Raw genomic sequence first — 27,229 nt, 5'->3', positions numbered from 1 at the left:
GATAAAATAGGCTTTCAACCACAATTAATAAAAAGAGATGGGGAAGGACACTTCATACTCATCAAGGGAAAATTCCACCAGGAAGACATCACAATCCTGAACATCTATGCCCCAAATACAAGAGCACCCACATTTGTAAGAGAAACATTGATAAAATTTAAACCACATATAGATCCCCACACATTAATAGTGGGAGACTTCAACACCCTATCTCAACAAAGGACAGGTCAACAAAACAGAAATTAAAGAAACAATAACTCTAACAGAGTTCATTAATAAAATGGACCTAACAGACACCTACAGAACCTTTCACCCAAACACAAAAGAATTTACCACCTTCTCAGCACCTCATGGAACCTTCTCCAAAATAGACCATGTAGTTGGTCACAAAGCAAGCATCAACAGATACAAGAAGATTGAAATAATCCCTTGTATCTTGTCTGATCACCATGGAATAAAGCTAGACTTCAACAACAACAACAGAAATAACAAAAAGCCTACACACACATGGAAACTGAAGAACTTGCTGCTAAATGACTGCTGGGTCAGGGAAGAGATAAAGAAATTAAAGTCTTCCTAGAACTCAATGAAAATGAAGACACAACATACCCAAACTTGTGGGACACAATGAAAGCAGTGCTAAGAGGAAAGTTCATAGCACTAAGTGCCTTCAAGAAGAAATTCGAGACAGCTCATTCAAGCAACTTAATGGCCCACTTAAAAACCCTAGAAAAAGAAGAAGCAGACACACCAAAAAGGAGTAGACGGCTGGAAATAATCAAACTCAGGGCTGAAATCAATCAATTAGAAACAAATAAAACAATTCAAAGAATCAATGAAACCAAGAGCTGGTTCTTTGAGAAAATCAACAAGATCGACAAACCCTTAGCCAAGCTAACTAAAAGGCAGAAAGACCACCCAAATCAACAAAATCAGAAATGAAAAGGGGGACATAACTACAGACACTGAGGAAATCCAAACAATCATTAGGACTTACTTCAAAAGTCTATATTGCACAAAATTTGAAAATCTAAATGAAATGGACAATTTTCTTGATCGATTTGACTTACCAAAACTGAATCAGGACCAGGTAAATCAATTAAATAGTCCTATATCCCCCAAAGAAATAGAAGCAGTTATCAAAAGTCTCCCATCCAAAAAAAGCCCAGGACCAGATGGCTTCAGCGCAGAATTCTACCAGACCTTCAAAGAAGAGCTAACTCCAATTCTCTTCAAACTATTCCACAAAATAGAAACAGAAGGAACATTACCAAACTCATTCTATGAAGCCACAGTCATCTTGGTACCTAAACCTCACAAAGACTCAACAAAGAAAGAGAATTTCAGGCCAATCTCCCTTATGAACATTGATGCAAAAATACTTAACAAGATACTTGCAAACCAAATACAAGAACACATTAAAGATATTATCCACTATGGCCAAGTAGACTTCATCCCAGGTATGCAGGGGTGGTTCAATATACGGAAATCCATCAATGTAATCCACCATATTAACAAACTGAAAGAAAAAAACCACATGATAATCTCCCTAGATGCTGAAAAAGCATTTGATAAAATCCAACATCCATTCATGTTTAAAGTATTGGAGAGATCAGGGATACAAGGCACATATCTAAACATAGTAAAGGCGATATACAGCAAGCCTATAGCCAACATCAAACTTAACGGAGAGAAACTTAAAGCAATCCCACTGAAATCAGGGACAAGACAAGGCTGCCCACTGTCTCCATATCTCTTCAACATAGTGCTGGAAGTCCTTGCTAGAGCAATAAGACAGTTGAAGGGGATCAAGGGGTTACAGATTGGAAAGGAAGAAGTCAAATTACCACTATTTGCAGATGATATGATAGTATACATGAGTGACCCCAGAAACTCTACCAGGGAACTCCTACAGCTGATAAACACCTTCAGCAAAGTGGCCGGATACAAAATTAACTCAAAAAAATCAGTAGCACTCCTGTATACAAAAGACAAAAGGGCTGAGAAAGAAATTAGAGAAACAACACCCTTCACAATAGCCACAAATGACATAAAGTATCTTGGTGTAACCCTAACCAAGCAAGTCAAAGACTTGTATGAAAAAAATTTCAAGTCTCTGAAGAAAGAATTAGAAGAAGATATCAGAAGATGGAAAGATCTCTCATGCTCATGGCTTGGCAGGATTAACATAGTAAAAATGGCCATCTTACCAAAAGCAATCTACAGATTTAATGCAATTCCCATCAAATTGCCAACACAATTCTTTACAGACCTTGAAAGAAAAATTCTCAACTTCATATAGAATAACAAGCAACCGAGAATTGCTAAAAACAATCCTCTACAATAAAAGATCTTCTGGAGGTATCTCCATCCCTGATCTCAAGCTGTACTATAGAGCAACAGTTATAAAAACTGCATGGTACTGGCATAGAAACAGAATGGTGGATCAATGGAACCAAACAGAAGATCCAGAAATAAACCCACACACTTATGGACACCTGATTTTTGACAAAGATGCCAAAACCATACAATGGAAAAAAGATAGCATCTTCAACAAATGGTGCTGGTCCAACTGGATGTCTACATGTAGAAAAATGAAAATAGATCCATACTTATCACCCTGCACAAAACTGAAGTCCAATTGGATCAAAGACCTCAACATAAAACCAGATACATTAAATAGGCTAGAAAAAAAAGTGGGGAATACCCTAGAACTTCTTGGCACAGGAGAGAACTTCCTGAACAGAACACCAACAGTACAGGCTCTAAGAGCAACAATCAATAAATGGGACCTCATGAAATTGAAAAGCTTCTGTAAAGCAAAGGACACTGTCATCAAAACAAAGCGACCGCCTACAGATTGGGAAAGAATCATCACCAACCCTTTATCTGACAGAGGACTCATATCCAGTATATATAAACAACTAAAGAAGCTGAAAAGCAGCAAACCAAGTAATCCACTTAAAAAATGGGGAACAGAGCTAAAGAGAGAATTTTCTGTAGAGGAGTATCGAATGGCAGAGAAGCACTTAAAGAAATGCTCAACCTCATTAGCCATTAGGGAAATGCAAATCAAAACAACCCTGAGATTTCACCTTACACCCATGAGAATGGCCAAGATCAAACACTCAAGTGACAACACATGCTAGAGAGGTTGTGGAGAAAGGGGAACCCTTCTCCATTGCTGGTGGGAATATAAACTTGTACAACCACTCTGGAAATCAATCTGGCGCTTTCTCAGACAACTAGGAATAGTGCTTCCTCAAGATCCAGCCATACCACTCCTAGGCATATACCCAAAAGAGGCTCAAGTACACAAAAAGGACTTTTGCTCAACCATGTTTGTAGCAGCTTTATTTGTAATAGCCAGAAGCTGGAAACAGCCCAGATGCCCCTCAACTGAAGAATGGATGCAGAAACTGTGGTACATCTATACAATGGAGTATTACTCAGCAATGAAAAATAAGGAAATCATGAAATTTCCAGGTAAATGGTGGGACCTGGAAAGGATCATCCTGAGTGAGTTGTCCCAGAAGCAAAACGACACACATGGTATATACTCACTCATATAAACATACAACATAGAATAAACCCACTAAAATCTGTACATCTAAACAAACTAAGCAAAAGAGAGGACCCTAACTAAAATGTTCAATCCCCATCCTGAAAGGCAAAGAGGATGGACATCAGAAGAAGAAGAAAACAGGAAACAACTTAGGAACCTTCTACAGAGGGCCTCTGAAAGCCAGAAGAAGAAAACAGGAAACAACCTTGGAACCTGCCACAGAGGGCCTCTGAAAGCCTCTGCCGTGCAGACTGTCAAAGCAGATGCTGAGCCAGATGGCCAACTGTGGGGCAGAGTGAATGGAATTTTATGTAAGAAGTGGGAAATAGTAAGAGCTGGAGAGGACAGGAACTCCACAAGGAGAGCAACAGAACAAGAAAATTTGAACACAGGGAACTTCCCAGACACTCATACTCCAACCAAGGACTATCCATGGAGATAACCTAGAACCCTGACAATGCAGCCACTTCTGATGAGAACTGATAGACTAAGATCAGAAAGAAGGAGAGGAGGACCTCCCCTATCAGTGGACTTGGGGAGGGGCATGCATGCAGAAATGGGGGGAGGGTGGGACCGGGAGGGGAGGAGGGAGCGGCTTATGGGGGATACAAAATGAATAAAGTGTAATTAATAAATGTTAAATAAAAAATTAAAACAAAAAAATCCACACCTCCAAAATTAACAGTTGCTCTTCCACTTAAATAGCATTTTTTTCAACAACAAACATTTTTAAAGTAAAAAAATGAACTTCTGGTGTCCTGGGCTCAGATAACTATAAAAAGAGAGGATGATGGAATGGTTTGGCATCGTCTCTGTTGATGGATGTGGGAAGCTCCACATGTAAGAAAATTTTGGGTACAACCTAAGGCATGCAAACATACCTATAGACACCTAGAGACATGCGTACCCAAGGAATTCTGAAGACGTTTACTGACTCGCATCAACATTTTCGTTCTGGTTTTATGTATAACATATCGTATCTATATTTGTCATATATATATGTGTGTATCACATATGTACACATACACATATTCTAAGCTTATATCAGATTTGTTAATTATTTCTTTAAACTGTATGTAAGACTAAAATTACCTTGAAATTCCCATTAATTTAGAGACATCATAACTGCTATAGGGATTTTATAAAATTGTTTTGTTTTTTTCCACCGGGTATTGTTGTACTCACGGTGACTTACAGATTTACGTTTTACTGTATTGAAAACTTTTCATTTTATTTGACAAATATGTCCCATTTTACAAGTCTTGATCAAAGAGTAAGTTTTTATTTAAAAAGTTACACTTAAGAAAATGAATAGTGAAGACAGTGTTTAAAGCAATCGCTTGTAAAAATATTTATGATAATAAACTAATATCTAAGATATTTCAAAAGGCCTATAACTCAATAATAAAAATCTTAATTTGGGGACTGTTTATAAAATTAAACAATAAAATACTGCTCTCAAACACACACACACACACATATAAACATATATATTTCCTGCTTTTGTTCCCTCATCTGAGGCCTAGCCAGTGCTTCCTAACATTACTGGCTATGCAATGCCTTTTCTTTCAGTTAGTGGGCATGGGTTCTGTTTTTCCTGTACTTTGAACAGTTAGGTACCACTCTGTGGTATGGAGGTACCATGGTTTTGACTGTCTCATATATGGCAACTAAGTTCATTCTTATGCATTTGCACCACAGACAACATTATAACAAACTTGCAATTCAAAATTTATTTATAATTCACGATTATTCAGATTTGTTTCTTAAAGTGTTTCTGAGCTGAACAGTAATTGAATTCTGTGGTTTCATAGTTTGTTTTAATGTAATGGCCATTTGGACAGGATTAGGAGGGGCCTTTAAGAGGTCCTCAGGTCATGAGGGCTCTGCCCTGAGGAGAGAAGAGCTCAGCTCCCCTGGTTCTTTTCTCCTTTGTCTGTCACCCCTCACTGTGTGAATCAAAGGATTTCTTCCCTTTACTGGACCATTTTGTAATCAGAACCAGCAAACCTGCCAGTCCCTTGATACTGCCATCTCAGCCTCCACAGCTCTTACAAACGGATCAAATTACAGCAGCACAGAATGGATGATAATGTATGTGCTTCTGTTAGCTTTTGATATTTCCTGAGTCTCCATTGGTGTGCCGTTTTTCCTTCGTCCTACAAGGATTGGATTCAAGTGCCTGTTTGTCTATAGCTCTGCAAATGTTTATTGCTCAGCTTTTTATTTTGCCAATATAAGTTTAAAAAAAAAGGTAGCTTATATTTATGTAGTATAAATTTACATGTATTTTATTGCATGTTCTTGAGAATCTTCCCATGCATATCTTCTTTTGTGTGTTTTCTGTATTTTGAGTAGAATTCAAATATATCTAGGGAGCATAAATTCGCTACCTTGCTCATTGTGAATTCTGGGCATTCAGAATTCATCAGATTTGTTTCATCCTTAAAGTCACATGTTTTTTGTTGTTGTTGTTGTTTGTATGTTTGTTTTATTGGTTGGTTGGGTATTTTGTTTTGTGGGTCTTTTGTTTGTTTGTTTTGAGATAGCCCTGTCTTGGATTCCCTTTATAGACCAGGATAGCCTGAAACACAGAGATCCATCTGCTTCTGCTTCCAAAGTGCTGGGATTAAAGGCATGTGCCACCATGCCTGGCCTCTAAAGCTACATACATAAGCTGGGATGTAACTTTATTGCTAACATTTGCTTTTAAGTTTCTTTTTGGACTTCAACATATATGACTTTTTATTAATACTTTAAGGTAAAATATCACTTGCGTTTTGTTGGAGTGCAAAGGACCATCTGGTGGCCAGACAAGATAGGCTGGAAAACAAGACTTCTTTTTCCTCTTCATCCTTCTCTACAACCTAGGAACCCAAATTTTTTTGATGGAGGAAGTCCTGGTAAGCAGATCTTTCAACATGCTTATTTTATCAAAATGGTCACAAGCTAGTGCATGCATAAATACATAATTGACGTTCGTATCTTTGTATTCATTTAACAAATGAGAAATGTTTATTCTTCATGCTAATTAAAATTCATATTGTAGCAAGACTACTTTCCAGTCTTTACTCTGCATAAATTTATTTTTATAGTGTATCCACCTTCAGTTCTTGTATCATTATAAATATGTTTTTAAATTTTACTTTTACTCAAAAGTATTCACTATATATCTGGATATGACTGGGGTTCAGTGTGATATTTTAATACATACCTACAGTGTGCATTAAATCATGCTTCTCTTCTACCTTGCTTAATCATAGTTCAATATTTAAATTAATTTTATTTAATTAAACTGGGAGCAGTACTTATTTGTCTATGTCTGTATTATTTAACTTAATATTCTCCTGTTACATCCATGTTGCTGCAAAGGACATGATTTTGAAGTAGTGTGAAACAGTTTTTGACAACCATGCTGATTAAGATAATTACAAGTTTTAAATTCTTTTTTATTGATGATTAGACCAAGGAGCTCCTGCTCCTAAAAAGTCTGTTGATACCCAAACTTGGCACAGCATCTTTATAGGCAAAACCATAATTATATCAGTGCTCAATGGGGGCAGTAACTTTAGTGAGAGATTTAGAGCAGCATAGTAACATGATTTCTGTGCAAGGCGTAGCAGTACCTTCCAGACAGGGCATAATATGTTTGGACTGTGGTCAAGGTCATGCATGGTCTCTGAAGCATTGCTAGGATAGAAAGGCTGTTGGGAGGGGGGAGCCTAAGGAGTGACTAGGCAGACAGAAATTTGTGACAGGATGGTGTTAACTTTATCACTTAAATAATATGCCTTCTGTTCTCTCCATCTCTTATCTACTGATGAGTACCTAGGTAGAATCCATATCTTAGCTACTAGCTACTATGAAGACTAATCATAAATAATAATAAACCCAAGCAAGCATGTCTATCTTTGTCTATACTGATTTGTTTGTTTTGAATACATATGTAGAATCAAAATAGCTGTATTTCCCTTATATTGAAAATAGATTCTTTTCTCAAATAATATATACTGATTACAGTTTACCCTTCCTCTATTCGTCCCAGTTCATCCTCACCTCCACCCCCTTTCTGTCTCTCATTAGAAAAGAACAGGCTTCTAAGAGATAACAACAAAATATAACAAAATATAAGATAAAACAAACCCCATCACATCAAAGTTGGATTAGGCAAGCCAACAGAAGGAAAAGGGTCTTAAGAGAAGGCACAAGAATCAGAGACCCACTCTTTAATATATTCAGGAGTCTCATAAAAGTACTCAACGGGAAACCATAATATATACACAGAGGACCTGGTGTAGACCATTGCAGGTCCTGTGCGTGTTGCCTCAGTCTCTGAGTTCATATGAGCCTTGATCATGTTGATTTAGAGGGCCTTGTTATCTTAGTGTTCTTCATCCCCTCTGACTCTTAACACTCTTTCCACCTCTCCATCCATGGAGTTCTTTGAGCCCTGAGGGGAGGGATTTGATTGAGACATCCACTTAGAGCTGTGTAGTTAAAGGCTTTCACTCTGCATAATGTATCCCTGTGCGTCTCTATATTTGTCCCCGTCTGCCTCAGGAGGAAGCTTCTATGATGATGGCTAAGCAGAGAACTTATCTGTGAGTATAAGAAGTGCAATAAGGAGTCATTTTATCACTTTGCTTTGTTTTTGTTTTGTTTTGTTTTAAAACAGTAGTATTTGTTTTTACACTAGGTCTCTGGACTATGTAGACTCTGGTTCTTGGCCATCCAAGCAGTATTCAGTATAGATTCCATCTTCTAGGGTGGGCCTTAAGTAAAATCAGATGTTTGTTGTTACTTCCACAAGCTTTGTGCAACCATTGCCCTAGCATATTTTGCAAGTTATTCACCATTACAGGTCAAAGGGTTTATTGATGGCTGGGTATTTATATTTATCTTTTGGTAGCATGCACAGTACCTTCCCATACCAAATACTGTGAAGTGTAGGGGTGAAAGATCTATATAGTCACCAGATCAACTTCTCCATATTCCATGAGTTGTGTAGGTATTGTCTTTAGACATGGGGCCTTGCTGTCTGTCAGTTTATGGAGAGCAACCTATCATCTTGGCACACGCCTAAGTTTGGGGTTCTCATGGGTCCCTTTTGGCCAACAACTCAAATAGATAATAACTCAGTCCCAGTACTGGAAATCTAATTTGGTGAAAAGATATGTCCAGTTGGGACTCTGTGTCCTCATTATTTGGCAGTTTCATTTAGATTTCATTCATGTCTGTATATTTTAAGAAGCTTCTACTGTGTTAGCTTCCCATATTACCCCTCAAAGGGCCCTTAACTTTATCTCTCTCTCTCTGTATTCCCTCCCTCATCCCCCTTTTTCCTCTCCTTCCCATTTGATCCTCCTGTCCAAGGAGCCCCCATCCTTCCAGAATTTATGTATTCTATTTTTCTTTCTTAATGGTATCTCTCTGTATCCTTGGTTGGAGCATTGGTCGGGAGCCCCACAAGGAGACCAACAGAACTTTGTAAGTTTTACCTGTTGAGAAAATTATCTATTTCATTTAGATTTCCCAATTTGGTGGACTATAGGTTTTTAAAATATGTCTTTAAAATTCTCTAGATTTTCTTGGTAACTGTTTTATGGCCCCCTCCTTTTAAGATTTATTTATTTATTTTATATACAGTATTCTGTCTGTATGTATACTTTCACACCAGAAGAGGACACCAGATCTCATTACAGATGGTTGGTGAGCTAACTTGTGGTTGCTCAAGACCTTTGGCAGAACAGCCACTGCTCTTAACCTCTGAGCCTTCTCTTCAGCCCTTATGTCCCCTTTTCATTTTTTATTTTGATCATTTGTATATTCTCTCTTCATATTTAAGTTACTTTTGATAAGGGTTTGTCTACCTTGTTGACTTTCTCAAAGAACCAATTCTTTGTTTTATTACTTCTTTGTATTGTTCTTTTTGTTTCTGTTTTTCATATCAGCCCTGTATTTGATTATTTTTTGCCATCTACTCCTCTTGAGTGTGCTTAGTCTTTTGTTTTAGAGCTGTCAGGTGTGCTATTAAGCTGCTGATGTTTTTTTCATGTAGGCACTTAGTGCTATGAACTTTCCTCTTAGTACTGCTTTTATTGTGCCCTATAAATTTGAGTATGCTATATATTCATTTGCATTCATTTCTGTCTTGAACTATTTCTCACTCATTAGAGAGTTGTTCAGTTTCCATGAGTTTGTAAGTTTTCTGTTGTTTATTTTGTTGTTGATATCCAGCTTTAATCCATAGTGTTCTGATAGGATTCCAAGAGTTATAAAATTGAAGACTTGTTTTGTGTCCTAGTACAAGGCCAATTTTGGAGACAGTATATTGATGTGATGAAAAGAAGGTATATTCTTTTGTATTTTGGTGAAATGTTCTGTAAATATCTGTTGGGTCCAGTTGGTTTATAATCTCTGTTAGCTTCAGTATTTCTTTATTTAGATTTTGTCTGGATGACCTGCACATTAATGAGAGTGGGGTTATTGGGGTGTCTCATTATTAGTTTGTCAGGGTCAATATGTGATTTAAGCCATAGTAATGTTTCTTTTACAAACAAAAGTGGATACCCTTGTATTTGGGCCATAGATGTTAAGAATTGAAATATCATTTTGGTGGATTTTTCTTTGATGAATACATATTTTCTTTTGCCATCTCTTTTTATTAGTTTTTGTTTTAAAGTATAATTTGTTAGATATTAAGAATGGTAACATGGGCATGCTTTTTAGGTCCATTTTCTTGGAATATCATTTTCTAAATTTTTACTCTGAGGTAATGTCTCTCCATAGTGTTGCAGTGTGTTGCTTGGATACAGAGAAGAATGGATCCTGTTTTTGCATCCATTCTGTTAGTCTATGTCTTTTTATTGGGGAATTGAGACCATAGCTATTGAGAAATATCAATTGAAGGGACTCTAGCCAGCCCAAACATGGCAAATGTGGCTCTGTCAGGCCTTGCCCTTCTCCCACATTCCCACTGCCTTGCCAAAAACCATTAGATTATATTCCTGAAGCTAGCTCCCAAGATCTGTTCCCTTATTTGGCCACTTTCTCTTCCTGAGACTGACTACCAAGGTCCAGCTATTATAGTATTGCAGTCCAGCAATCAAAAGCCCTTTTTGGTTCATCTAATTAACATGTTCAATTAAAATTAATCACCTCATCCTAACATGGGATTTCTCTCTCTCTCTCTCTCTCTCTCTCTCTCTTTTCCTTTATAAATTGCTGTTTGCCTGTGGGCTACATCTGTCTCCTCTCTATCCAGAGGCTGTCATTTGTCCTTGTTAAAACAAATCCCCTTCCCCCCTCCCTTGCTTCTTTTCTCCCCTCTCTTTTGTTCCTTTCTCCATATCCCTTTTTCTCTATCTTCTGTCTTTGTCCCTTATCCCTTTTCCCTATCCCTCTGGGGCATATAAATTTCCTTTGTGCTGAAAAGTTGGTGATGGGGTGTCTTGAGCCTACTTCAAGGTTCCCTACATCAGTGATCAGTAATTATTAATTCCTGTTATTTTGGTGGTGGTGGTGGTGTGTGTGTGTGTGTGTGAGAGAGAGAGAGAGAGAGAGAGAGAGAGAGAAAGACAGAGTGAGAGTGAGAGAGAGAGAGGGAGGAGACTGTGTGTGTGTGTCTGTGTGCACATGTGCACATTTCCCTTCTTTTAGCCTTGCTGGTGTGAGATTATTTCCTGTGTCTTCATGGGTGCAGTTAACTTCCTTGGGTTGGAGTTTTCCTTCTGTTGGGCTGGGTTTGTAAATAGATATTGGTTAAATTTGACTTTATCATGGATTATCTTATTTTTCTCCATCTGTGGTGATTGAAAGTTTTTCTGGGTATAATAGTGTGGCCTGGCATCTGTGGTATCTGTCAAGTATGCAGCACATCTTTGCAGGGCCTTCTGTCTTTTAGAGTATCCATTGACAAGTGAGGTGTAATTATAATGTGGTCTTTTCCCTTACATGTTTTAATATTCTTTTTTGTTCTGCATGTTTATTGTTTATTATTATTATTATTATTATTATTATTATTATTATTATTATTATGTATCAAGGGGACTTTCTTTTCTGGTCCAATCTATCTGCTGTTCTGTATGCTTCTTATACCTTGATAGGTATCTTGTTTAGGTAAGGAAATTTTTCTTGTATGATTTTGTTGAAAATATTGTCTGGACATTTGAGCTGAGATTATTCTTTCTCTATTCCTATTATTCTTAGGTTTGGTCTTCATAGTGTCCAAATTTCCTGGATGTTTTGTGTTAGAAATCTTTTAAATTTAACATTTTCTTTGATTGATGTATCTATTTCTTTTGTCATATCTTCAATGCTCAAGATTCTTTCTTCTATCTCCTGGAATAGTTCTGTTCAAATTCCTAAATTTTTCTTTTCCAAATTCTCTTAGTTTTTGTTTTCTTTATTGCTTCTATTTTTGTTTTCAGGTCCTGAATGGTTTTGTTTGTTTTCTTCAACTGTTCAGTTTTTTTTTTTTTTCTTGGCTTTTTAAAAGAGATTTATTCCTTTTCTCCAATTGTGTTTTTCTGGATTTTTAAAGGGATTTATTCATTTCCTCTTTAATGAAATGGTGGAATGAGCTAATTGCAAGATGAAGTTGTAATATGTAAATGCAGGATTATTCCAAGCAGCCCTCACCACCATACAGGGAGAGGAAGGGAGGAAAGCAGGGAGATAGGGAGGAAAAGAGGGAGGGAAGAGAAGGAGGAGAAAGAGAAGAAGAAGAGAGATACAGAAGGAGAGAGGAGACCAGAGGATAGAGAGAAAGGAGGACCAAAATGTCTAGATTATATAGTAAGGAGCTTCTTGGACAGGGGAAACACCACTCAGGAATTCCCTGAGCTAGGGAATTCAGGGTAGAGGGCTGGGTATGCTGGCCACGCCCTGTAGTAGGTAGGGACCTAGGGATGTCTGAAGTCAAACATCCAGGTCTTTCTCTCATGGTTCAGCTGTGTTGGAATAGTCAGGGCTAGCTGTGCCAGGATAGCTGGGCTCTGGTAAATTTTTATTGTCCTGGGTGGTTTTGATTGTGTTTTTAGGCTGACATCTAGGCATCTGGATTTGGAGTGATTATGTCTAGATAATGATTTCTGGATTTGTCTTTGTTGGGTGGATGTTTTACTCCTTGGTTTCTTTTTCCTCTCTGGATTTTCAGAGAGTGATGGTTGTGTGTTGCCTGCTTTCCTAGGCTTCTCAGAGGCTAGGTAGGATGCAGTGACAGGTGGGGGTAAAGAGGCCAGGAGGGGTAGTCTGTGGGATCCACAGGAATCGTGGGCAGTGAGGAAGGGAGGCCACAGCTGGTGCTCTGTTGTGGCAATAAGGAGGAGAGTGGTGGCTGGTGTGTAGGGCAGTGTTTCTCAGCCTTCCTGATGTTGCAGCCCTTTAATACAGCTCCTCATGCTGTGGTGACCCCAAACCATAAAATTGTTTTGTTGCTACTTCATAACTGTAATTTTGCCACTGTTATGCATTATAATCTGGAGATACGGTATGCAGGGTATCTGATATGTGACCCCCAATCTGATATGTGGGTTGTGACCCACAGGTTGAGCACTGCTGGTCTAGGGGTACAGAGAGAACAGAGACGTTCTGAGGGCAGGCTTCCTGATCTTCCAGCAGGTGCGGCCTGTGACACACATTCTTAGTGTAAAGTATGACACAAACAGCCCTAGTAAAGTCTCAGGTTTTCCCTCTCTGAAACTTCACATGTCCAGCCTCTGTTGTCTGTATTACACTCAACATTCTTAACTTCAAACTCACCCAGAATGGCCAACTGAGGTCGGAGTACTCAATGACTTTTCCAGCTCAAAGTTTAAAATACTTTTACAGTCCTCCCCAAAACAACATGGTTGGTCTGTCGAAGCAATATTCCACAAAACTGGTACCAAATTCTTCTTAGTTGGCTTCTTATTGCTCTTTCTACAGACACCACATCCACAAGCAACTTGTGGAGGAAAGAGCATATCATATCTCTTTACAGTCTCATGGAGAGAAGTCAGGGTAGGAACAAAAGGAACCTGGAAGCAAGAACTGAATCAGAAGCCATGGAAGAATCATGCTTACTGGCCTGCTCCTCCTAAACTTCCCTGTGCTTTCTTATACACCCCAGAACCAACTGGCCAGGGATGGCACTGCTCACAGTGGCCTGTCCATTTCACATCAATGATCAATCAAGAAAATGCCCCCACACAGCAGGAGTACAAAGCGAGTAAATGGTAGTTTATAAAAAAAAATAATTAATTTAAAAAGGAAGTACACGGTAAAGTACTAGATTGGCACAAAGAAACAAATTTATAATTATAATTAACAAACAGTCTATTCTTTCCAAAAAAAAAAAAATGTCCCACAGGCTAGCCTGTAGGTCAATCTGATGGGCACATTTTCTCAGTTTGGGTTCCCTTTTCTCAGATTGATGCTACTTTGTGTCAAGTTGAAAAAAACTAGCAAACAGAAACAACTGGACTATTTCCAAGTTGCAGCTGTTGTGCACAGAGCAGCTGTAACCAAGGAAGAAACATGTCTCTCTTCAGTAGAAATTAGTCCTTTTGACTATATGCCCCCAGAGTGATAAATGTCTAGTGTTTTGTGGAACCACCACACTGATTTCCACAGTAGCTACACCAATTTGCATTCTCACCAACAGAGTGTGGGATTCCCTTTCCCACCATTCTCACCAGCATTTTATGTGAATTTTTGTTTTGTTTTGTTTTTGTCCTATTAATTTAAATTTTTCCATAGGATATATTTTGATCACATTTCTCCACAACAGTCTCGTGAACAAGCCTAGCCAACAACTCAAAAGAGAGTTCTAGTGTCTGGTATTGGGGTTTTCTTAGGTGGTCTTCACCTCTTGGATTGAGCACTGTCAGCCCAATAAGAAAAAAAATCATTAAAAATCGTGTATATATGACATAAAACATACACATATTTATACATATATATGTCTGCTTATACAAAGTATGACTTGGTCTTGAGGATTTTTTAATTTTTTAATTTTATTTTTTGAGTAAATACTTAATTCTAATGGGATTTTCTCTGGGACCTGCCAGTGGTTAAAAACACAAACACACATTAATGTTTATATAAGCGTGGGCCTTTTATTTGGCAGATTCCCAGCTATCTCATACATTAACCCCACAAATCCTGACCTACCTCCCACCATGTGTCCACATCTTTACTCTCTCTCAGTCCCAGGAAGTCTGTCTTCTCCTGTGTAACACCGATGACTCTTCCTGCTTCTGCATTCTTTTCTCAGAGACCTTCTCTCAGCCCAGAAGTCCTGCCTTCCCTTTCCTGCCTCGATTTTGGCTGTCAGATCTTTATTAATCACCTATGAAGAAGGTGTATACATTTACAAAATACGATGCTGGTGGTGAGCCATAAGAATAACAATATGAAAATTCAGCCAGTACTCTGCTCTCTGCCAGTACAGCAGAGAACAATTGAATATACAGAGGCAACATTTACATAGTGCACCAAAATATCGCCCCCAATGCTTAATAATATGATTACATGTGGCTTTTCAAACATCCTTATTGTAGGAATAGTATTTTAACTTTCCATGTTACACGGGTTATTCTGGGTGATTTTTACGTTTCTTAACGTTTTGTACAAATTACCTGTGATCTTATCAAAGCGCAAGTTCCAACTTAATGGAAGAAAAAAGACTAATATCAATTCTTTTAGAAAGTATTCTGTTGTAAGCGGTTAAAATTTACTATTGGTTTATCTTCTAGTAAAGCTGCTGTTAATCCTCTGCAGCTGTATAACCAAATCACCACACAGAGACTGGGTTTTTAGTTAACCTAGAACACAATGCTGGGCAATATTTACTCCCTCCTAAACCTCCAAGCCCTCAGTTTCCTAACATTTAGATTTCCCACATTATACTTGCTTTTTGTGAAATCTTAGGTCTGGTTCATGCTCCAAGTCCTCCAAGCTCTCTCCTCCAGCTCTGCTCTCCTCACTCTCCTCCATGCCCCTTCTCCTACCACTCATCCCTGCCTTCTGGCTCCTCCCCTTTCCTGTGCTCTGGCTCCTCCCTGCTCAACATTGTGTCTAGTTGCTTTTATTTTGTTCCGGTTTACACAAGAGTTGAGACAGGATGCTTAGAATGAGTATCACAATGCAATATCTGGATTGAAACCAGAGAGTTGGGGGCGGGGTGGAGGAGAAATCAGTATTTAAATGAACAAGGTGTATACATTAAAAAAAAAAAAACATTATACAACAGTATTCTAAAGAATTAAAATGGAGGGACCCCTTCCAAACTTATGATTCAAGGTCAGCATTACCCTGTTACCAAAACATCATCAACCCACACACAAACTATAGGCAGATATTCCGGATGGAAACAGGTGCAAATGTTCTTAGTAAAATACTAGCAACCAAGCTGGAGAGCTGACTCAGTGGGTAAGACAGATTGCTATGAAAGCATGAGACCTGAGTTCAAATCCCACAGCACCCATGTGAAAAAAATAGAGGATGCCTTGTATATCTATATCTTCAGCAATGAGTAGAGATAGATGGCTCCTGGTATCTCACTGGCCACTGAGCTTAGTGGAAATGGCAATGTTGAGATTCTTTGAGAGAAACTGTCTCAGAAACTAAGGTGGAGAGCACTAGAGGAGGATCCTGAGCATGTTCTGCTGCCTTCTGCATATATGCACATGGGCACACATAGCCACTCACAGTTGTACATGCACACATCACACATGCATTAAAGATACTAGCAAATTAAGTCCAACATTCCACCAGAGACTGCTTACTGCAATCAAGTTTGATTAATCCAGAGATGCAAGGATGATTCATATGCACAACCCTTTTTAAACATAGTACACCACATACATATAAAGAAAGCTAAAATGTTCTCAATCGATGTAGAGAAGGCATTTGATAAAATACAACATCCCTTTACAATCAAGCCCTGAACAATAATAAAGAAGCTGTGTGTGTGTGTGTGTGTGTGTGAAGCCCATATCTAACATTATACTAAGTACAGAAAACCTAAAAGCATTTCTTTTAAGAACAGGAATAAGGCAAAAGTACCCAGTTTTACTATTCTTTTCCAGTACCACTTAGGCAAGTCAATTGAATAAATAAATGAAAATACCAAGAGCAGAAGTCCAACTAACCCAGATTGCAGATAATACAATTTTCCAAGACTATTAGAACTGATTTTTTGCAAGGTGAAAAATGAATAGAAATTTGCATTTTATAAATCAGTAATGAATTTGCTGAGAAACAAATCTATCCTGAAAATAATTTCATTGACAGTAGTTAGAAAAAAATACCTAGGAGTAAATTTGATCAAGTTATGAAAGACATTTGTAATAAAAATTACAAAATACTTTTGAAAAACAATAAGAAAAATGGGGATGTCTTCCATGTTCATTAACTGGAAAAATTAACATCTTTAAATGTCTACAATATTCAGTTTGTGGATTCGTTGCAGTTATCTGTTTGTGTAGTTGCATCCCAGTATCGTTTACAAAGGATACACTCCATATTGTTCATGCTGCCAACCTATTTGTATCTATGTATGACTGTTAACTTTGTGTAAAATGTTAAAAACTAGCAGTCATTCTTATTTCAGTTTTTTGAGAATTTTATGCAAGTACGGCATTTATATCATTCCCCCCACCTCCAGCTCCTACTGTGTCCTGCATCACTCCCTCTTAAATTCCTGACCTCATCTTCCTTGCTTGTTATTGTTATACACACACAAGTAGAAAGACATGTATACAATACTGAATCCATTCAGTGTTACTCAAATGAATTTGTGTTTCAGAATAACAACTTGGGACTGGATAACCTGTCAGGGACCATACCTGGAAAAAAAAATTGAATCCCCATCCCTGAGAACCTATTGGCACGTCTGTAATACTCTTATCTAGGAATGGGTTCTGATGACATTTCCCCCATCCACATTGTCATGTCAACTGTTTGGGTCATTATGCAGGACTTGTTTAGGCAACTATATTGTTGAAATTTCATGGGTGCAGCCTCCCTCTCATGTCGAGAAGATGCTACATCAGACCAGGTGTCCTGGTCCTCTGGCGTTTGCTATCACTCATTCCTTCTCCCTTCGTGTTTCCAAAGCCGTAGGAGTGCTCTCTGCACTTGGTTAGTTGTGGGTCTTTGTAACAGTCTCCATCTACTGCAAAATAGCCCTCTTTGATGAGGGGAAAGTTACAAGGATGAATATTTAGAATATCATTGGAAATATATTGGTTTAGAAAAATGGTAGTAGTGGGTTCTCTTCTAGGGGCTGTAGCCTCTGCAGTCACGGATAGTTGTTTGCAACTTCTTACTTCTTCTTTTTGCATATGTATGAGTGTAGTGTACCTGCATGTATATATCCACATTCAGATGTTTATGGGTGCACATATGTGTCCTTGTGGAGGTCTGAGGTTGAATTATCCTTCATTGTTCTTCTTCTTAGGTATTGAGATAGGATATCTTGATGAACTTGTAGTTTGCCATTTCCATTAGACTAGGTATCAGGGATACCTATGTCTACCTCCTGCATGCTGGGATTACAGGAAAGCTGCCACACCTACCTGTCTTTTTCTTGGGTCCTGAGCATCTGAACTCTGGTCTTCATGCTTGTTAGAAGTACCTTACCTGTATTTGTAGCACCCTAGTACCCAGTTTTGATGTTATTGACATTCTACTTTGTTAAACAGAAGTCTTTACTTTGTGTTGTTATTTTTTTGCCTTTTTGTGGTCAATGGTTCTGGGACTTTATTCCTTTATATTTTTAAGTCATCATCATCTCAATATTTAATTATATTGTCATTCTCTTACTAAGTAAAAATTTTAAAGTAGAATTTAGCAAGATTAATATTAATATCAATATTTTAATTTGGGGAAGATAAAAATAATATTCAGCTGAAGAAATGTCTTTTTATGTCCAATTTATGGTAGATTCTGTGGTTGCAAGCTAAAGATGACTTGCATTTTCTTTTTCATGCCTGAGTTGCTTCTCAGTGTGTTTTACCTGAGCATGAGTTTTCTTACACAGGATATATCAAGGAAGGATTCCTGTCAGTACAGCATGCCTTGGATAAGAGTATCATGTTATATCATGAACACGATGCTGGGAAAAAGATGTTTGATGAAATCGACGTTCTCGTGCAGAGATTTCCATACCCACGTCATCCTCAGGACAAATTACTTTGGATCGCCAGTCCTTTCATTCCTCTGATGTTCATCCTCATGTTCTCTTCCATTGTGCTTTCCATCATGCGAGCCATTGTGTTTGAAAAGGAAAAAAGATTAAAGGTAGTATCACTTACTTTCTGATAGTTTCTGTTATAAAATATGTATTTTATGTATGTATGTACATATGTATGTATGCACACACACACACACACACACACACACACGCACACACACACACACACACACACACACCAGCCTGTGAACATGCTTTGGAAATTAGTTGCCTCCAAGTATGTATTCAGCATTGCTGGAAATTGTTAGATTCCAGTAGAGTAACAAGAGAGCTAAATACAGAAGAGTGAGTCCTGGCAATACCAACTTCTCAAACTGGAAAAGCTTCAGAGACAAACAGGAAAGCAACATAGAAGGAAATCCAAAGTCTCAGAGAAGGACAAAAAGATTACTAGATGAACTTGAATTCTTTTATATCTAGAGCATCAGTGAATTTCAACTACAACCCTGTTCAGGGCTAAATTAACATAAGTCCCAAAAGTAGTGGTCCATTAACAACAGTATTCATTTATTTTCACAACTTTCAAGTTTTTAACAACAAAAATTGCTAAACAAATAAAATATTGATAGTAGATATTACACAATAGTTGATATTACACAAAGAGAAATATAGAGAGAAAATGTAAAATTCCAGAAGAAAGCATCCAAAAAGCAGAGAACAACATCAGGTGTTATAACACAAGAAATTTAATTCCTAAAATTGAGAAAAATAAAGGAAAGGAATTAAAAATACTGCGAGGATTATCCTTAATCAATATGTATTAAAACTCAGATGCAAGAAGCTCAGAGAACACAGATAAACATCACATAAACATATGTGTGCACACAGATGTATACACATACACAGGCTCGTGATACTCAAATTGCTAAAAACCAAAAGCAAAGAAAAAAATCTTGAAAGCAACTATCAGTAGGGGAAAAAGATACACAGATGTCTTTGTTTTAATATACTGGAAGTAAAGCATTTAATAGGGGCTATGTATCTTAGCGCTTGACAGTTTAAGTTGAAGGCCAGTAAGATGGTTCATTAGATGCACAAACCTGATGATCTGAGGTCAGTCTTCAAATCCCACACTGGAAGGAGGTTTTCCATGTCTGCTTTTACTTGGGAACTTTGTTAGATGGTCAGCAGCTCTTGAGAGCATTATCACTCCAAGTAGCATAACTTTATTCAAACTACACACACACATACACAAACTATATATGCTCACAAAGGGATAAGGGGGTAAGAGGAATAAATATCACTAAAGATGTGTGGGAAAGCCCATAAGATAAATTTTAAAACACTAAATTGAAATGTTTTTCATTCTTTAAATCCCAGATGTATTATTGAAAAGGATCTCTGAACTCAGGGGAATCACTGGCATGAACTTGGTTGCCCCTGGCAAGGTGGCCTTACTAGGCCACAAAAGAGGATCCAGACAGTCCTGATGAGACCTGCTAGGTTAGGGTCAGATAGTAGAGGAGGAGGACCTCCACTATCAGTGGACTATGGGAGGGACATAGAGGGGGAGAGGGAGGGTGAGGCCCGGAGGAGATGAGGGAGGGGGCTACAGCCAGGATATAAAGTGAATAAATTGTAATAAATAATAATGATGATGATGAAAAAATATTTTAAGAGAAGTGCTGACCTTACTGCATAATTTTGATAAACTTCTAAACATTAATATTTTTTATTCTTAAAGTGGAGATAATATTTACCATTTTTATTCCCTTTGTAGTTAAAATTTCAAAAATGGTGCATGAAAGCACCATGAATTTCCAGACATATATAATGCTTGGTTTATGTTGACTGTCCTACAGGAGTACCAGCTCATAATGGGGCTTAAAAATTGGATCATCTGGGTTGGCTATTTCTTCACATTCTTCCCCTTATATGTCATCATTATCTTTTTGATATGTGCATTACTGTTTGTCAAGGCAAGTATCCAGTTTCATGCCGTCCAATAGACATATGATTAATCACATATATAATTTTAAAATTTCACTAGCTACTAAACTTTAAAAAAAAATGGGAAAAACACATCTTTTTGTGATGTGTTTAACTCAGCTCTTTACAAAATACTGTTTTCCCATGTAACCACTTTTAAAATGTCTTCTTTTTGTTTTCAAAATCTAGTATGCTTTGTGTTACTGTACATCCCAATTCTGGCATTATGTTTTTATAGGAAATATGTTATCTATTAAAATGTCTTTTAAATATAAAATTGAGTTCCACATTCATCCCCACTATGTTTCACATATTGTGTAAGTACACATGGCAAATGACTACTCCAACAGACAGATAAGTTTCAATGGGCTGAGTAGAGTGCACAGTCCAATAAAAGGAGAGATATTATGCTGTGGACTTACTCAGGTTTACAGTAGAATACTACTGTAAGACCATACTAGAAAACTCATATGCTGCTGAGTCTCGCAGGAAATTTTCAATTTCCTTTTCTTTGATTCTCACCTGTAGCAGCTGGCCACGCTGTTTTTCCTCCTGATCCCATAACTCTCTGGAAATTATTACTCTTGATACTCAATTATTATTTTACAAATACCTAGGCCATATATCTAAACTCTTCTCTGACTAGCTCATAACTTTAAATAACCCATTTTTATTAATTTTCATTCTGCCACATGGCTCGTTACCTGGGCTCAGGCTCCATGTGTCCATCCTCTTCACATTTGGTGACAACTCCTGAGCACTGGGCTCTCTCCCAGAATCCCTTCTGTCTGCCAGACATCCCACTTATTTCCTGCCTCAGCCATAGGCCATAGGTGTTTTTAATTGACAGGTGTTGCATCTATATTATACGCAAGAGATTCCTTCTACATTTAACAGCTGAGAGTGGTGATCTATTTCACTAGGGACCATACTTTAGTCTCTTTTCTTGTGTTTATGTGACACTAGTTATGGTGTACCTTATCTGATGTCGTGATTTGTTTTATTGTAGATTGTACAGGAGCCAATCTTGCGCTACAGTGACTGTAGTTTCATCTTTGTCTTTCTTACATGTTATGCCATTGCGTCCATATGCTTTGCCTTTATGGTTAGCACGTTCTTCAGTAAAAGTAAGTCTGTGTTTGTAGTCCTTTCTAGCTACCTAGAAGCCCTGCCTTGCATTCTAACACACAAAGTGGATTATACATGACACAACTTGGCAGCAGGTAGAGAGAAAATTAAAAATGAATGTGCCGGGGCTGCAGAGATGGCTCAGATGTCAAGAGCACTGGTGGTTCTTCCAAAGGTCCTGAGTTCAATTCCCAGCAACCACATGGTGGCTCACAACCATCTACAGTGAGATCTGGTGTCCAATTCTGGTGCGCAAGCACACATGCAGGTAGAACGATGGATAAATAAATAAATAAACCTTTAAAAAAATGAATGTGCCTCAGTGTACATATAAAAAAATATAAAGATGTGAGTTTAGAACTAAAAAATGCTTCCTGGAGAAGTTAATTTAAATTGCTACTGGAAGCAAGTACTCACTATATGGGAGGACTCTAGTAATTGGTTCTTTATGAAAACTCGCATAAGAATAATAGATGTCATCAAATTACACCAAAATGGTCCAATTAGACATTCTATAAAAATATGCTTAAATGACTCACAAAAAGGTAAGAGAAACAGAGGTAGTAAAACCAGAGGAATCAAACTAGTATCTTCAGTGGCAAGCTTCAGCTCACTCTGTAAAAAATTACATTGTGTTAATCATCCAAATACCAACATTCTAAGACGTAGCTTGATGGGTATCACTGTACCCAACATATTTAGGATAGATTCTAAAGCTTAACAATTCCAAGAACTGGGAAAATCAAAACAAGAGTGAAAACTTATATTTGCTGGACACCAACACTAAGGTGAAGGAGATGTGATTACTAAAAGGAATTAAGCAGCCATTTTCAATATTGTATCAAGCAATTGTGTGTCCTCTGGAAACAACTATAGAAAGGGAAATTTCAGCAAAGAACAAAAAGATATGAGAAAGAATGAAATAAAAATTATAAACTTGAAAAACACAAAAGTGAAAGGGAACCACTAAAATGGGCATAAAGGGAATCTGAGAAGTGAAATTGAGATGGGTAGTAGAATTTGCAAATTTAAAAATAAAGACAAAATACAATGAGGAAGAGAATTGATAGACTATGTAAGATTGAGTCCCAGCCTCCCGAGGAACAGTAACTCTGATTTCCGTGTTGGCTGTACCAGTTTGCACTCCCACCAGCAATGGACGGTTGTTCCCCTTACTCTACATCCTCACTAGCATGAGCTGTTACTTGTTTTATTGATCTTGGCCATTTTGATGAGCTTCAGCTGTAATCTCAAAATAATTTTGATTTGTGTTTCCCTGATGGCTAAGTATTTGGAACAGTACTTTAAGTGTTTCTCAGCCATTTAATGTTCCTCTTGAGAATTCTGTTTATATCTGTATCTTTTTTTCCCATTGTGTTATTTGTTTTCTTGATGCCTGGTTTTTGAGTTCTTTATATATTTTAGATATTAGCTCTTGATTGAATACCTAGCTGGTGAAACTTGTTTTCCATTCTGTAGGCTGCTGCCTTGTCTGAATGATGGTAATGTTAGGAAGTGGCATCCTGCAATTTTATTGGGTTTGTTTGTTTGTTTGTTTTCTTCACTAGCACTGATTTGATATCCTAGCAATATTTTCATGAAAATTTATTTTACTTTCTTTCTAAATTCTTCTCTCCTACATCCTGCCCACAGTTTTCCTTCTTTCCACTCCTCCCAGTTTTCCCCACCTTCTCTCTTTCCCAGATGAATTCCCCATCCATTTCCATTCAGAAAAGAGCACGTCCAACATAACAAAATTCCATGTTTGTAGGCTTAACAACGTCCACTGTTTAGTGATTACCTACATGTTCAGTAATTCTATCTTGTTTCATAAATACGACTGGAAGCATAGTAAATTTTTGGAAACATAATCAAAGTATATTCAACTTTGTTAGTTCTCTGTTGTAGTGTAAGAAGTTAATTGTAATTTCTTATTTGAAGCTCATTTGGCTGCTTCTGCTGGAAACCTCCTATTTTTTGCCAGTTTCTTTCCCTATCACTTCATCTCTGAACACTATGGAAAATTGAACCTTACTACCAAGGTGACTTCCTGTCTGAGTGCAAATGTTGCATTGGCCTTGGGGATTAATATTTTAATCAAGTTGGAAATACAAGGTGGGTATTGGTATTGCTGATTCAATTCTTAGCAAACTGGGTACACAGGAGAAGAAAAGGTAAGAAAATGTTATATCTTTCCCAAATTTGCTTATTATATAAGTGATTATGTAAAATATGAGGAAGAGGAAGCTCCCACACCTAGCTGGGAAGCTGTTGGGAGCTATGGGCAGGGGTTTGGTGGGGTGTCAGCTGTCTTCAGCACTGTAGCCTATGGTAAGTTGCTCACGTTCTAGTCAGGGGTGCCTACACACAGGTATGTATTGACAGCACTAATGGGACCCAAGGGTATAAAAGAAAAACAAACATGAAGTTAAGAAAGGGATGGGGAGGAGGTCAGAGTGAAGAAAGAGTGGATATGTCCTAAGTGCATGTATTTGTGAAATTAGTGAAGAATAAACAAAAAAAATTTAAAAGAAAAATCAAGACCTTAAATTTTCCCATGTTTTTTTTTTCTGTGAACTTACACTGTCAAATAAAATCATTTTAGAACTTCTATTATTTTTATTCTCTAAGAAAAAAGTCTTGAACTTTTCCCCATGCATTGGTATGTTTCTGTTCTTCTTGTAACATTATTTAGTATTTCATTATAATAAGTTGAATCAACCACTTCTTTATCCATGTTTAGATGGCTTATGGTTCTTGCTGTTATCCTTAGCAGTTTATGTGTAAGTGGTCATATGTTCGTATTAATCTAAAAAATAAATTCCTACTTGCAAAAGTACTAACAACCTGTACTACACAAGGAGACCATGCCTCTATCCCAGTTAGTTAGGTGTTGCAGTATATTTGATCCCCTTGTGAACCCTAAAATTGTGAATTATGAAAAAACTGTTTCTAATTGTGATGTGGCTCAGTCTTTGATTCTAGAGCTTTCTGTTTACAGTAAACAAGTACTTGTGGTATGGCTCAGCCCTAGTACACACCTTTAATCCAAGAGCTCTCCTGCTGGATCAAATAAAGTTAACCCTAGGTCAAGAGGTGGAAGAAGCAACCAGAGTGACAGGAAGTGAACATGGGGAAAAGCATAGAAAGTGAGAGGAAGTCAGGGGTATAGCTAGAGAGACACCCAGGGAAATAGAAAAGAGGGCATTGAGTTGAAGGGTATTTAAGATAGCATGAAGAATGAGAAAAGGCTTTTTTTCTTCTGGGACATGAGGTGAAAAAGAAGGGCATTTTCCTTCTGGGACATGAGATTAATGAGAAGGGCTTTTTTCTTTTGGGACGTGAGCTGTGTAGGAAGGTCAGCTGGGTGCTTTCTCTGAGCTAGTAGGTTTTCACCCCAGCATCTGTTCCTGAGTCTTCACTTCATTGGTAAAGTTGAACGATTTTGTATTTAAATCACCACTTAGGAGACTGAGATGAAACTTGAGCCCAAGAGTTTGAGACCATCCTGGACAACATAGCAAGATTATTTTAAGATAGCTAAGCTATGAAAGTCCTGTCTCGCAAAGTGCTTACATAATAGCTTAACTTTTACTTATATTAACAGTAGCTATCAAACAGATTATTCCAATTATACTAAAATTTTAAGAGTCATTTAATACCAATTACTCACAAGAATTTTATGATATGATACTAGTTTTGGGGGTCTTGGGTTTTTAATTTGCTGTTTTTGGTGGCTTGATTTTTGTTTTTCTGAGAATAGGATTTAACTATTTATCCCTGGCTGGCCTAGAACTTACTATGTAAACCAGACTGTTCTGCAATTCACAAAGAACTGCCTGCCTCTGCCTCCAGTGTTGGGATTAAAGGCAAGAGCCACACACCAGCCACATACAAATATATATATATATATATATATATATATATATATATATATATATATATTTTTTATATATATATATATATATATATATATTGCTACACAGTTTCTCTGTGTAGCCTTGTCTATGCTGAACTTGCTTTATAGACAGGATGGCTTGGAACTCACAGAGATCCACTTGCCTCTGTCCTTCTGAGTACTAGGATTTCAGGCATGTGCCACCACAAACCAATTTTTAATGTGTTAGTATTGTCCTATCTTGCTGTTGTTTAGTCATTCAGGTTACATCTAAATACTTAATTTTCTCAATTGTGAATAAAAACCTTTCAATTAATAGCCAATAAAAGGAATGCATATGTTATTTACTTGTAGATACTTTCATAATTCTTATTTTCCAGGATGCATTAACTATCCACATTATTTCATCTAGGTCTATTGGTCCATTGGTTTCCTGTGAAAGAACACAGCCTTTTAGTTTTCTAATAACTTATTTTTATCAGGCTTAAAATTTTTACACTAGTTATTGTCTCTTCTCTATTATAAATTTTATCTTTCAGGAACTCTATTTTGTTTGGGACAGGAGGACTTCAGCTTACAGGAAGTTTCCTGTGCTGTATATTTAATTTCCTAGTTTTTCTATGATTTTTAACTTACTTTTTATTAGTTCTCAAAATGGATTAAATTTTGATAACCATTTTTTACTCCACAGAATATTTTTCTCATATTATTACCACTTCTTTTAAAAGATACGGTGTTTAGACATACAGATTTTATTATTTCTAATCTCCATTTATAAATGAGTATAAGAAGGAGGGCCCTAGGGAAGGTGCACAATCCTCCCTCAGAAAAGCAAACGGGTTGGACATCGGAAGAGGGAGAAAACAGGGAACAGGGCAGGAGCCTACACAGAGGGCCTCTGAAAGACTCTACATAGCAGGGTGTTAAAGCAGATGCTGAGACTCATAGCCAAACTTTGGACAGAGTGCAGGGAATCTTATGAAGGAAGGGGGAGATGGAAAGACCTGGAGGGGACAGGAGCTCCACAAGGAGAGCAACAGAACCAAAAAATCTGGGGTCTTTTCTGAGACTGATACTCCAACCAAGGACTAAGCATGGAGAAAACCTAGAACCCCTGCTCAGATGTAGCCAATGGCAGCTCATTCTGCAAGTGGGTTCCTTAGTAACGGGAGCAGGAGCTGTCTCTGACATGAACTAAGTGGCTGGCTCTTTGATTAGCTGCCCCTGGTGGCTGCAGCCTTACCAGGCCACAGAGGAAGACGATACAGCTAGTCCTGATGAGACCTGATAGGCTAGGGTCAGATAGAAGGGGAGGACTAGGGGAAGGGTATGGGGTAGAAGAGGGAGGAAGGGTGGGACTGGGAGGAGAGAAAGGAGAGGGCTACAGCTGGGATACAAAGTGAATAAATTGTAATAGATAGATAGATAGATAGATAGATAGATAGATAGATAGATAGATAGATAGATA

At 37.7% G+C, this 27,229-nt stretch overlaps 1 protein-coding gene across 1 annotated transcript in view; it reads left to right on the top strand.

Annotated features, from left to right (window-relative positions):
* Nucleotides 1-27,229, top strand: part of LOC129691536 (phospholipid-transporting ATPase ABCA3-like) — a 126,411-nt gene that overhangs the window by 12,227 nt on the left and 86,955 nt on the right. Inside the window, exons 4-8 of the mRNA XM_055627698.1 lie at nucleotides 6,327-6,468; nucleotides 18,594-18,853; nucleotides 20,609-20,719; nucleotides 21,745-21,862; nucleotides 23,805-23,978. Of these exons, the coding sequence (XP_055483673.1) occupies nucleotides 6,327-6,468; nucleotides 18,594-18,853; nucleotides 20,609-20,719; nucleotides 21,745-21,862; nucleotides 23,805-23,978 (805 nt within the window). The remainder of the gene's footprint in view (nucleotides 1-6,326; nucleotides 6,469-18,593; nucleotides 18,854-20,608; nucleotides 20,720-21,744; nucleotides 21,863-23,804; nucleotides 23,979-27,229) is intronic.

Source organism: Psammomys obesus, unplaced genomic scaffold (genome assembly GCF_907164565.1).
Source record: "Psammomys obesus unplaced genomic scaffold, mPsaObe1.curated_primary_1811, whole genome shotgun sequence".
NCBI classification, from domain to species: Eukaryota; Metazoa; Chordata; class Mammalia; order Rodentia; family Muridae; genus Psammomys; species Psammomys obesus.
Note: the sequence above shows the minus strand (reverse complement) of the source record. Positions and strands in the feature narration are given on the sequence as shown.